The 13,455-nt window shown below is 37.5% G+C and overlaps 1 protein-coding gene across 3 annotated transcripts in view; it reads left to right on the forward strand.

Moving 5' to 3' along the window:
- ANKS1B (ankyrin repeat and sterile alpha motif domain containing 1B) overlaps window positions 1-13,455 on the forward strand; it is a gene marked incomplete at both ends in the record, with an annotated part of 434,431 nt that overhangs the window by 66,899 nt on the left and 354,077 nt on the right. For all 3 annotated transcript variants that reach the window (XM_080342173.1, XM_080342174.1, XM_080342175.1), the window contains 2 exons: window positions 3,359-3,434; window positions 5,554-5,655. In XM_080342173.1, coding sequence (XP_080198299.1) covers window positions 3,359-3,434; window positions 5,554-5,655 — 178 coding nt within the window. The remainder of the gene's footprint in view (window positions 1-3,358; window positions 3,435-5,553; window positions 5,656-13,455) is intronic.

The raw sequence follows: 13,455 nt of genomic DNA on the forward strand, positions 1-13,455 counted from the left end.
AGCAGCATTTCAGGATCATGTTCAGGTATGGCGGAATATCACAGTAGCATAGACAAAGAAGCAAGAAAGTATGAAATGAAAAAACTAGGATTTGGCTTTGAATTTCTCTCCCAACACTATGAGTTACAGATGTAGGCGGGTTAAATTTCTGCAGTCCCTTTATGCATAGTGGAGCTTTGGTTCATTGTTACAGATCTATCTTCTCTCTCTTAAGCTGTCCCCAGATATATTTCTTTGGCTTAGATATCTACAGGAAATTTCCTGCTCTCCTGTTAATTTTCATTCAATTTCATGTGAGATGCTGTCATCAAGGAAAATATTACTTGCCTTTCCTCCAGTGGGGAATTTTTATCAATATAAAGTACTGGTGCCAGTTCTGATGATGATTATACCAGGATCTTTTCCACCCCTTAACTGAGGAATCTGAGAATAGATCCTCCCCTTTGTCCTCAAAGCTGTTGATTCAGCATGCCAGAACATTAATCTTGCCCAGTCTCAGATCATGCCACAGCAATGGATTTTAGATAGCTGTTGTCACTAAAGTATATCCCTTTTATTCCCATTAAAAAGGTTCCTTTTTAATATTAATACAGAATGATCTCTACAATTTCAGTAAGGTGCAGCTTGTTCCCACCTCTGCAGTTCGCCCTCAGTAGGACTAAAATTTTGTGCTCCGACCTTATATAACATTTGAATCTCTGTGTATTTCATTGCTGGTCTATACATCACTAATTATTATCCCTGGCAGAATCACAGAATGGTTGAGGTTGGAAGGGAACTCTGGAGGTCCAACCCCCCTGTTCAAGCAAAGTCACCAAGAACAGGTTGCCCTTGACCATGTCAGGAGAGCTTTTGAATATCTGCAAGGACTTGAGGTTCTACAACCTTCCTGGGCAACCTGCACCAGGACTCAGTCACCTGCACAGCAAAAAAATATTTCTTTATGTTCAAAGAGAACCTCCTGTGTTCCAGGTTCTCCCCATTACCACTTCTGTCACTGGACACTACCAAGCCTGGCTCAGTCTTCTTTACACCCTCCCTTCACATATTTGTACACGTAGATGAGATCCCCTGTGAACTTTCTCTTGTCTGGGCTAAACAGTCCCAGCTCTCTCAGCCTTTCCTCAGAGGAGAGATGCTTCAGTCTCCTAATCACCTTAGAAACTCTCTCCAGTGGCTCTGTATCTATCTTGTACTACGTAGCCCAGAACTGGACAGAGTACTCCAGGTGTGATCTCACCAGTGGTGAATAGAAAGGAAGGTCTCACCACCCCTGACCTGGTGGCAACACTCCTCTTAGTGCAGCCCAGGATACCATTAGCTTATTTGTTGCAAGGATACATGTTCATGTCCAAATACAACAGAATATGTTCAACTGTAGTGAATATGTTCAAATATGAGAGAGACATTCTTCTTTTCTCAAAACAGTGAGTGATTAATTGTGATAGAGCCTCTGTTTTTGTGTTCTTCTCTGGCAGGTTACTGTGCCAAACTTTTCCTCATTGTGGCTTTTGGATTTCACCACCTGTCTTTCCAAAGTCAAATATTTCGGGAGCCAAAGCTATATTTCACATCCCCGATGACAGGGAATGCTATGTTAATAGTACCAGGTTCACCCAATAGTCTTGACATTTATTCATGTCAATAAGTGACGGACCTGTGGAAATGCCATATCCACACAAATGCCAAAGAAGAAAATATGCTGTGTCAAAGCCTTTTTCAAGATTGCTGATGTCAAGCTGTTTTCAGTAATCAGACCTATTGTTTTCAGTGAGTTTTCTGAGAACTGTTTTCATTCCCAGAAATTTCTGAGTTGCACCTTAAGCTCTGTGTATATCTTTGTGTTTGCAATATGTCATTGCAGAGTTATTCAGTGTTAAAGTCAATTGCAGTTGCTGGAAACCTCCTGTAGATAATATTGAGTGAAGGATTCTGAAACCATCTCTAAGTAAATCCAAATATTTAGACTTCTTGTTCAGAATAAGTCTGAGAATCTGGTTAGTTTCTGAAAACATAAAGGCTGGAAATTTTGTTGAGATATGTATTTCATATATATGTTTTCTTACTGACTTCCTTCTCCTCTCTATTATACTGTTAGTATGCCTGATGTGCTGGATTTAAATGACACTGGGCATGTTCTACTTTATACATGCATGTACTAAGTATGGGAAAAGATAAAGAGTGAGTTTTCCTATTAGGGACGTAACAAAGAGTTTTCAGGCTCAATTGGTAGGACATATGTACACATACTGTGTGCTCACATCCCATCTCTGATTACTTCTAATTAGCATATCATTGTATTGCTGTAACATTGGTGAATTCTGATACAACAAATAAATAATAATGAATCACTATTTTATTTCAGACTTTTTTTTTTTTTTGATGTGTCTTTAAAATCTTTCCACCATAGCAAGCATGACAATGGGGCATTTGGATAAAATACAGAAAAAAACCAAATTCAAGCAGTAAAACCTTTAACATTTGCCCACAAATAAAACCACTCAAAATCTAATTTAGTGTCAAAAAAAAGGAGATGAGACAGAGATTTAGTGAGATCTAATAGTGCTCTAGCTAGTGCTAATGCTATTGTATGGAAAAGTAATCTGTTCAGATCTTTCAGTAACAGTCGTTAGTATAAAATACTAAGAAATGTAGCTTTTAAGAGAGGTAGGGTGGGTTTTTTTTCGGTGCTATAAATTTTATTTGAACAAAAGTCCATTCACAAATAATTTTCTGTCACAGAAATCTGCAAAATGAGGTTCACAGGCATCTAAGGTAGAATTTTAATGATCCAAACATAGGCATCTAATGCTGTTGGAGGTGCCTTGGGGTATCTAAGACATCTGTATAGGGCGGATATGATGCAGATCAGATGTGAGCATCAGCTGGAGGCCAGGTGGGATATCCTAGGGCATGTCTCACTGTGCAGCTCAATTGATCTTCTAGGGTGTGATGTAGTTTCAGATTAAAACACCTAAGTGTAGATATCCGCATGTAAAGTGGCTGATTCTGCTGAACAGCTATGTTCCACTGACGGTATTGACTAGATTTTCACTGCCTGGAATAGTAGTTTAGAAATTTTACAGAAACACAGGCTTGTTATTTGGGAGTTGTATTACATTCCTACTATATTTTTTATATAGTTATTCATTTTTGTAGTAGAACCGATGGCATTTATGTTCTTATCTTCAATAATAATAAAAAATATAGTAGTATTTGTTCTTGCCTAGTTAATGTTTTTTTTTTATGTGTAGATAAAATAGAGAGGAAAAATACACTTCTTTTCTAAATATATTCTTTCTAAAGCATTCATCAGTATTTTAATTTGGATTTTAAATGTCACTTTTTTTTTTTCTAGACAGAAAAAGGGAGTGCACTACACGAAGCAGCCCTGTTTGGAAAGGTGGAGGTAGTACGCGTTTTGCTTGAAACAGGTAAATCTAATTTACAGGAAACACTATACAAATATCCTTAATATTCCTAATCTGGTATATGCCTCCTGAAGTTTTGGTTGTACAAATTACTGTTGTCTTTCTCAGCCTTTGCAAATCTAATGTACCTCTCCTTAAATCAGTGTTCTTTTAGAATAAGAAATTACTATACACAGAGAACAACAGGAATGTTTTCACTAAGGCTCTGAAATTCCATATATGACTCAGTGTATGCCACTGTATTCTGAGAATAAATGTATTCTGAGAACAAAATGGCTACATAAAATTTTGTTATTCACTCTGAAAGACAAGAATATTCTTTGACCTAGAGGCCTGAAGACTCATGTTCACATCTATTTCCTTCACATGGCTATTCCTAACAAATACACAATCCTGCCTACTTCTTCATTTTTTGGATAATTTTTGAGTGCCTGTGAAGGAAGGGGAAGGCACTGACTCTCTGAGAATTGCATTTGTCCTGAAAGGACAGGGATATAGAGTCCCAACAAACCCACCTACTACATAGTAAGAGTTTCAGAACTTCTGCAGCTAAATTACTCATCTAAACAGTCATCTGCTTAGATAAATAAAAAAAACCCAGTGAAAATATCTAGAAATTACTTCTCTGAGATACGTGATCTTCCATTACACTGAGGGATCTCATTGATCTTTATTATCAGTGCTTGTGGGGTTATATTCTGAAAAAAAAGGTATGTCCTACTTACAAGTCCTCATGTAAATCTCAGCTAGTGCATACCTGATCTGAGAACTGTTTTCAGAAAAAATGGTCCTACGAAGATGCTTGTTTGGATGAATAGGAACAAGGCAGCAAGGTATCTTCACCTGCCCTCAAAAAGACGAGACCTTTTTATATTAATTCACCTAAAAGAGGAAGGTCTAGAGACCATCACACAAACATAGGGAGCCCTTAGACCACAGATAAAGGATATCTCTTATACATCATAGTACACATCATAGCCTCTGCCAGAGTACAGTTGTACAAGGTAGTGGAGCAGAATCTTCACTGTGAACTCCTTTAACCCCAAATGCTCTGCACTTCTGCAACACTCCCCACTTTCTGTCCTTTTTATCAAACAATCCCCCACCACTGCTAATTATCCCAGCAATATTTTGGCTTTATTTTCAGTGAGTAAACAAGTATATCTTTCTCACAAAACAAATTAGGAAACTGTCCATCAGGTCAGGAAATGACAAGAACTGCAGCCTTTTCTGTGAGTAGGGAAATCCTTCCTTGCTTCCAGAATATAAATCCTTCGTCCTCCGATTTCCACTATTGAGCACCCCAGCAAGCATACCATTCTGGTTGTTAGACTCTTTCATGCTGTTACTGTTTATGAAAGTACATCTAAACTAAAAATCAACTTCCATCTTCTACCATAAGGCAAGCATTTCCAAAGTAACTCCTAGAAGACAAAGGCGGAGAGTTGTGCAGGTACAACAGGTTCTCTGAGACCTATCCAGGATAAGCCTCAAGCTTATTTATGGTTGTGTTCACAGTTTGAGCCAAACAATTACTTTGTCACCAGTCTGAACAGTCTGTCAAGAAATGCTCTGGCTGTTCACAGTGCTTTTTACTACTTATGGGTATTTCAGTCTGCTCAGAGCACAAATTTCTAACATGTTGCCATGAAGTAAGAAACTTTTAAGGTTAATGGCTTTTTCAATATTGCTCCCTAAACACATACTGATACTATGGACTAGAAAATCTCCAATGAATCAGAACAGTTTGGGGAGAATTAGAATCCAGGAACGTAGGAAAAACATTCAGAGAAGTTCTTCATTTTATAAAATATGATTTTCAGGATGTCTGTTTCTTAGGAACAGCCTGTTAAAATAATCCCAAGTTCGGTTTAAGAAGCTTACTTTATATCTCCATGTGTTACAGAAACATAAAAATAATCCATGTCAGCATGTGAATTTTAGGCTACTCAAGCTTTAAACAGAAATAGATGCTGTACTTCAACTATAACACAGCTGTTAATCTGCTACAGTTGTAAACCCACTTGCATTCAATTTTCCAGATAATTGAGTCTGATATACCACATTTATAATATGAAGTACTTGGGTTAAAAATTCCACCAGAGATCATTTTCTTTTTCAGGAATTGATACCAACATAAAGGACAGTTTGGGTAGAACAGTTTTAGATATTCTTAAAGAACATCCATCCCAGCAGTCACTCCAAATTGCAGCTCTACTTCAAGGTAAGTCATATTCAGTTATACATTTGTTAGAAACAATTCAGAATAGCATGGAGGGATATTAAGATATATGGTAATTTCTAATCTTTAAATATTTCATTATACAAAATAGTAGTCTTCTTTTGAAGTAAAAGGAGAAAATTCTTGTTTGCCAAATACACAAAAATAAATAGTTGGATATCTGAATTTCAGAGTAAACTTTCTTTTTTTCCAGACAATAGACACTAACAAGTTGTGTCACATATAGTTACACTTTGTACGCTCTTCATTAAAAATAATATATTGTAATATTTCACTGCAGTTCCATTAAATTGTGATGCTAAACTAGAATCAAAATGCTTGAATAATTCATAAATAACACCTATGACTGAAATATTATGACAAATTTTCAAAATATTTCATACATTTTTCTCATTTTCCTTAAAAAAAACAATCAGACAGTAACTCTTGTCATTGTGATAGAAATACCGTGCCACATCATGTCTGAAGGAATAACAGACTGGCTTCCAAACTTGTTAGCCAGCTTCAATAAACTTTTCCAGTGGGACAATGGACTGAATATAGAAAGCTCCTATAAGTATAATGAAAATTTTACAGGCTGAAGGAGAGGTATTATCTTGAGGAGCAGATTCATGTTTGTTGTTTTTTAACCCATCAGGCAGCTAAACACCACACACAGCTGTTTGCTCACTTACTGTCTCCCAGTGGGATGGGGAAAAGAACTGGAGCAAAAAAAAGGTAAAACTTGTGGGTTAAGATGAAGACAGTTTAATAGGAGAGAAAGGGATAATAATAATAATAATAATAATAATATAGAAATATAGAAATCAAATGACGCACAATGCACTTGCTCACTGCCCATTGACTGACACCCAGCAAGTTTTTGAGCAGCAGTCCACTGGCTAATTTTTACCTCATTTATATACTAAGCACGATGTCATATGACATGGAATATCCCTTTGGCCAGTTTGGGTCAGCTGTCCTGGTTGTGTTCCCTCCCAGCTTCTTGTGCATCTCCATCCTCCTTGCTGAAAAGTCCTTGACTTCGTATAAGTATTGCTTAGCAAGATCCCAGGCATCAGTGTATTATCAACATTCTTCTCATACTGAATCCACTATACCAGCTACTACGAAGAAAATTAACTCTGTCCCAGTTGAAACCAGGGCCATTTTTATAGCTGAGCCAAATGAACGGCTTGCCTTGAGGTCTCCCTCTCTCCCTATTTTCTTTTTCCCTTTCCCTCATTCCTTCCCTTCCTCCTCCCCTACTTCCAGCAACACAGTTCCGTTCCATATTCCCTGCTTACAGGAGATTGTAAAGTGATCTGATTCAGTTCATGAGCCAGTAATATTAATATTTAAAATTTATAATTTATTATATTACCTATATTTAATAGTATGTAGCGTTTTTTTTAAATACTACAATTATATAAATATACATTTGTTTATTTTAATGCACTTGCTTCCTGTGTGATTCAGGGCCCAGAATTAGCTCTGTCCCAGGTAACTGGCAGAAATTTGCATCAAAAAGTGGGAAGGATGAGGGAAGCTGGACGTTCTCCTATCAGCATAAGGCAGTTCCTAGTTTGACTCAGACTGTGTGGTGAAACTTCAGCCTTGCTGTCCTCAATGAGCTGCAGTGTGAACATACCACTGTGGAACAGAAAAAAGGGTTACTATCATACTGAAACTTCTTCAGTGCCAGGAAAAGAGTCAGTCAGAGCTTCCACCTTCTTAGACATCCAAATCAATCATCCTTCAGATATTAATCTAAGATTCATTATAATGTCCCATCACCAGCTAAACCAATTTTCATTTCAGCATCTCTGCATTGTTCCATTTTCTCCTTACTGTGATAACCCTGAAGTCTTAACCCCATTTGCGAACAAAGGTTCCACAAAGTACCCATGCTCTTTGAAAAATAGAGTGCCCAAACCCCTCCCAAGAGTTTGTCACATTGATGGATCAGTATCTACCATTAGTTTTTACCATTAAAAAAGCCCCAGAATATTAATTTCAAGGCTATTTGTTGCTTAGACATGCAATCTTTTTCATATGTGTGCCTTGAAAATATAAAGAAGACTGCTTAGTATTTTCAGCTCATATTAGTATGAAACTGTGCTTGTAACGAGCAGCTATTTATTTTTGCTCTGTCTGCCTTGAAGTCAGAAGTGATGTGCAAGGATCAAAAATGTTTACAAAGATGCCATTCTGAGTCTTAAGAAAACCTGAGGAAGCCCTTTAGACTTCCTTTGTGGAACCTACTGAGATTCATTGTCATCAGCAAAGGTTTGACTGAAGCTTTAACCATCAACAATAAAGTTTGAACTGTGAGCTGAAGTTGAAAAATAAAATCAGGAGTGGTAAGATTCAGTACTAGCACTGCTGATGATACAGTAGACTTACTCTCTTCTAAAAGGCTTGTGGAGTATACTCTTCACTGAAATGGGGGCATTTATCCTGTTGTAGCTGAAAAATCAGCAGAGCACTGGGATTTTGGCAAAACCACATGTACTGTAATTGAGCTCAACTTCAGCGGGTAATGAATTCCATGCAAAGAAAGGGCAGCTGCTGAGAGAGAGTTTGTGGCTTCCAGATACTTTCGTGTTAAAGCTCCTGTCTTCAGATGATTGTCTAGAGAATCTTTCCTTCATGTAGACTTACAGGAAAAATAAATTAAGTTAATAGTGTCAGACAATTACTGGCCAGATTTTGTAAGTACCTTCCTATTCTTTTAATTTATGGAGACACAATGGCATTGCACTGATTCTTTCACCTTCTTGCCAGATTAGAATAAGGTTTTATCACCTAGCATTCTCATTAATTGTTACCATTTCCCCCCTGCATTGTTATGAGTGTCACTGTACAATTTATAGTATTAGCGTAGCATAATATTTGTTCCTGCAACAAGACATTAGCTTTCAAAATACAAAACAAAGGCTGAAAGATGCATAGAAATAGACAAGCAGAAACATACAAGAAAGTAATGTGTCTGGTATTACTGCAAGGCCTGATAGGTAGTGTTCTGTCCTAGGTGCAGAGGGGTTACAGAGTTGTAAGAGAAGTTTTGAAAGAAAATGAGTTGGTTTTGAGGATATTTATGAAAAACCTCTTTGAATGAAAAGACAGTAATTTATGTCTTTAGAAGCAGTTCATGGAGACAGTACTACTAAATCCATTCAGCTGATAATAAAACCCGCAGGACTGGTAGTCTCTTGTGAATGAGGCTTCCAGAATTTGAGTTGTGGATATAAGTTTCTATTGGTGCTCCTTTTTTTAAAGAATATTTACAAAATTACTTTTTACAGATTATAGGTTTTAAAAAAATAAAACCATTTGCCAGTGAGGTTTTAGAAATGGTCCTAGTGTTTTTGTAATCTTTACTGTACATCTTTTCTCACCAACCTGAGAAAATGATAACTGAAGATTCTGCATAAATGTTCTTTGTGTGTGTTTGCATACTCTGCCATTTTTTGGAGATTTTGGTGCATTAGCTGATAGAAAGAAAATTAATAACAAAATCACTTTAAAGAGCAACATGAAAAAGGCTGAGTAAACTATTCATCACTTAATTTTTTTTAATTTTTTTTTTTACTGCCTGTTAGTTATAGATGGAATTGTTAGAAATGCCAGTTCAGCTTTTAAATCTTTGTCTTTCATATATGCCCCATCATTTGCTGTGCCTTGCTCACGTCTGAGTTGCATTGAACTCAATTAAAAATACTTACTACAGTTTAGATTCTTTATATGGTAGTGAAGAAATAGATGTTTAGGCATGATGTACTCAAAGAGCAGAGAATTAGAATATTGTGCCAAACAAGGCCAGTCTACTGGATACATTTCATGGATCTAGTGAAACAGCATTCAATGCTGAAGCGGTTAACAGTATTGGCACTTAGGGCTTCATAATTAGGCATTGAAGATAAAAGGGATGTTGTCAAGGCTAGTAGGCCTAAAATTAAACCGACCAGCTGTGTTTTAGTTTTAGCACATGTGCACGTGATGCAGGTGCGTGCTATACCATCGTTCAGCTCTTTCTCCACAGCCCACTATACTCTCTATTAGAATCTTGCTCTTATAGTACTTCTAGAAGCAGAATTCTTGTTATTATTAAAAAAAAGGATATAGTAAATAAACAGATGAAAAATGACACAAGCCCTGGGAAGGCACAATAAGCTCTGCTGCATAGACAGTATGGAGGGATATGTAATGGAAAGCTGTTTCTTCTCTATTCTGCTGAAGCTGCTTAAAAACCTAACATTGTTTGTCCATGTCACCAAATTATTCCTAAATGGAGAATGCATAAGAAGCTGCAGTACGAGGACTCCTTTCTTCTCCCTTCTCCATAAATAGCTTTGGTGTCACTAGCACTGGCTTTCTTTTGTGTACTCTTTCTCTCTCTTTCTGTGGAAAAGTAGATCTTCCATTTCCTTGCGCGCAGGAGGCCAGCCTCATGGGAAGGATGGAAAAGGTTTCCAATCAAGGATTTAATTACAACTGCATGGGATGAAAATAATTGGTATCTCAATCCCACTTTTTTTTTTTTTTCTGGGGATTGCTTAGCTCCTTTTATAGGTTATTGTATAAGAGCTGTAGAGCATTATCTATGTTTATGAATTAATTCAACTTCTGCTGTTTTGGGGGCTGAAACTTTAGCTGCACCCTTACTTTTCTCAAGATCATAGCATTATTTGAGTGCTTGTTTCTGTTGATCTTCTCTGAATACATGCACACACGTCTCCTTATGTGCCTGTAACTTAAACATCTACTGATTTAAGGTTTCTCTGGAATTAAGTTAAACTTGAGTAATTCAGAATTATGCTCTGAAATTTAAGAGACTGAAGTCAGCCTAGCTTCTATCACAATCTATCACCTTAGCACACCTGAAGGCAGCAGTTACCAGTCAGTTCTCTGTAACTGCTGTTGTAAGGGGAAGAGGACCTAGGTTATGAAGCCCCAGGTTTACTCATTCCCAGGGGAGCAAGTGAGCTATTTTGGGAGGAGCTTTTAGAGAGCTCATGGCTTGATGTAGCTGCAGGATCCTCAGCTGCATTCTGGGTGAGCTCTGGGGGCGCCAGAGGGTGCTCTGAAGATTGTTGCTCTTCAGGGCAGGTTGCTCCCCTGCAGGGACATGGGCCTTGGAGGGGAGTGGTTTCTAAACTAGTTTTATTCCTCTGATCTAGTTACTTAGAGAGCCTTCTGCTAGAAAAGGTGAGTATTCAGATTTTTATTCTAATCAAATTTGACTTTTTTAGAGTTTAAAAAGCCTTTTAGGTTGATCTAGGGAGGAACTTGTTCTAGGGAAGAACTCTATGCAAATCCACCTTGTAGCGTGACTGAAGTAGGTTGTCAAAACAAAAGGGAAAGGAGCTCATACTTAATTATTTTATATATATGTATATATATATATAGGTTGTGTTTTTTTTTTAATAAGAAGTTAACTGAGACTAGTGTAGCCATTACTCTAAAAGCCAGGGCTTATAAATAAAGCAAAAATCTTGACCCTCTCGCCTTACTAAGGAGTTAGGACCAGCAGGACCTGAAATTAAAGCAACTGTGCTCTAGAGCCCAAGCTTTTACTGCCCCTGGAAGTTCGGCAGCAGGTCCAGCTGAGCTGGGCCATGTTATCTTCATGGCTTACCTTCCTGGCTCTGGCCACTCTGCAGAGGGGCAGCTGTCTTTCCCTGCTTATGTGATAATACTTTCCCGTCTGCTTGGCTTTGACCTATCTGGTGCTACAGAAGCTGAGAAGCCTGGAGTTTCAGCTGCTTGAACTCTCCAGCGCTTGTTACCTCCTTGGGTTCATGTTCCCTACTCCTCTTATTTCCACTGCTGTGTGACCACTTTTATGCTATTACTTTTTGTGTACATGGCCCTATTTAAATTGAGTGGAGCTATGTTAAAATCAGATAACTGTATCAAAGAATGCTACTAAGCAGGCAAAATTTTTGAGATTCTTAGTGTTAATCCTCACTGAACTGGAATCTGCTGTTTGAGTCAACAGAAGTAAAATATTCCATTCTTCCCAAAGCACTACAGTGCGGAAACATCTCCAAAGTGTGTATTAACAAATGCTTCCTTTACCCCTTGTATGCTAGTCTTAGAAACATGGAACAGGCTGATAGTAAGCAGGTGAAGAAAGGGTTATGAATCTGACAGGTCATGTCCCAAAAAGCCTTTCCTCTATCATAAGAACAACAGGCTTTTCTCTAAACTCTGTGAGACCACAGCTGGGGAAACTGTTCTGGTCACTAAGTGATATAATTGACTAAGCATGGCTTTGTGCTGAATTATCTTGAGCTTTTAAGGAAAGTGATAGAATCCAGAGCAGTCTCTCAAGTACACTATAGTCAGAGCATATGATGGTAACAGTTTCATTTTTCAATAAGTTTGGGCAGGCTTTGAAAGTGAATTTCTAGCCAGTCGCAGGTGAATCGAATTTGGTGGCTGGTAAAAGCATCCACTGCTTGTGTGTTCTTTGTCTTTGACTCTTAATGTAGATCACCTGTTTTTTGTCTGTTTCTTTGACAATATTATGGATAAGTCTACATTAACCTAGACAATAAGCCTCTCACAACTGAATGCATATCTTTTATTTGTCTCATACATATAATTTGTATCATCATATCATATGAGAGAATTTTCAATAGTATAAAACCAAGTTAGAAGTCCGAATTTTTAAGGGTTACACTCTTACAAGGATGTCACACCGTTGGCCCATTCTAAACCTTTACAGCACGTTTTATGCTGAGCCTTTTGTAGAGGTTTTCTGGAAGAATCTCTGCAGTTTTTAAAGTATTTATGAGGCTTACACTGAACTTGGGATATCCTTAGAACTAGCCTTCAACAGGTAAGTGCATTAGTCTGAAAGTGGGGCCCGATAAAGAATAAAAATAGAGTATTATTTTAAAGCCACAGTCTTACGTGACTATTGGACAGCAAGGTTAAACTACTTCAAAATCTCCCCTGCATTTCCTTTCCTAATCAAATCTGTATTGATCCAACAATTTTAATGCTCCCGCCTGGTAGAACTTCATTTTAGGTTTGCTTTTGGGCAGCTGCACAACTATCAGGCATGAATTCCTTGATCCTTTTATTTTGCTTTGGATCTAGCTTCCTTTTTATTTCTCCTCCATCTTGCACATTAACTTGACAAATAACATAGCTGACAGAGCTGGAAAACATTCCAGACCACTTTGTCATGCTGCTGATTTTTCTCATGGTCTCATATAGCTCATCTTTGCTTCTTTCCTCTCAGCACTGCACAAAAAAAATAGAAGGTGCCCATTTTCCTATGAAGAAATGTATGACAGATTATCCAGAGGTCTATTGCCAGTGATCAAACTTAATATAGGATATTTTAAAATCATACATTCTTTTAAAAAAACCCAACAACCTGCAAAGCATTCTGAAGCTGCATGCTGTTCTCTGCCATTTCCAATTTCATTTTCTCAGATGTCTGCTTTATCACAGATTGTATTTGGCTTTTGGGGTTTGTCATTTAATCAGGAATAGCAGCAAGCTAAACAAGTGCATTATAGACTATAGAAATCAGGAAACTTCACTTCGCAAACAGTCTTTAGCCCTTCAGTGTGATACTGATGACAGCAGTTATTGTAATTTGCTTTTGTGTGAGCTGTAACATCTAATGTTGTGGTTACTATCTGGTGTAAGGAAGAACTTGTTTAAGCAACTTGAGAAAAATCAAGAAAATGATGATGTAGAATAACTGAACTAAGAACTGGTCATTCTACTAGAAAAATAAAGCATCACTTTTGCGTAAATTAATTTATAATTATTTAT

Source organism: Nesoenas mayeri, assembly GCF_963082525.1.
Source record: "Nesoenas mayeri genome assembly, chromosome: 1".
Lineage (NCBI taxonomy): Eukaryota > Metazoa > Chordata > Aves > Columbiformes > Columbidae > Nesoenas > Nesoenas mayeri.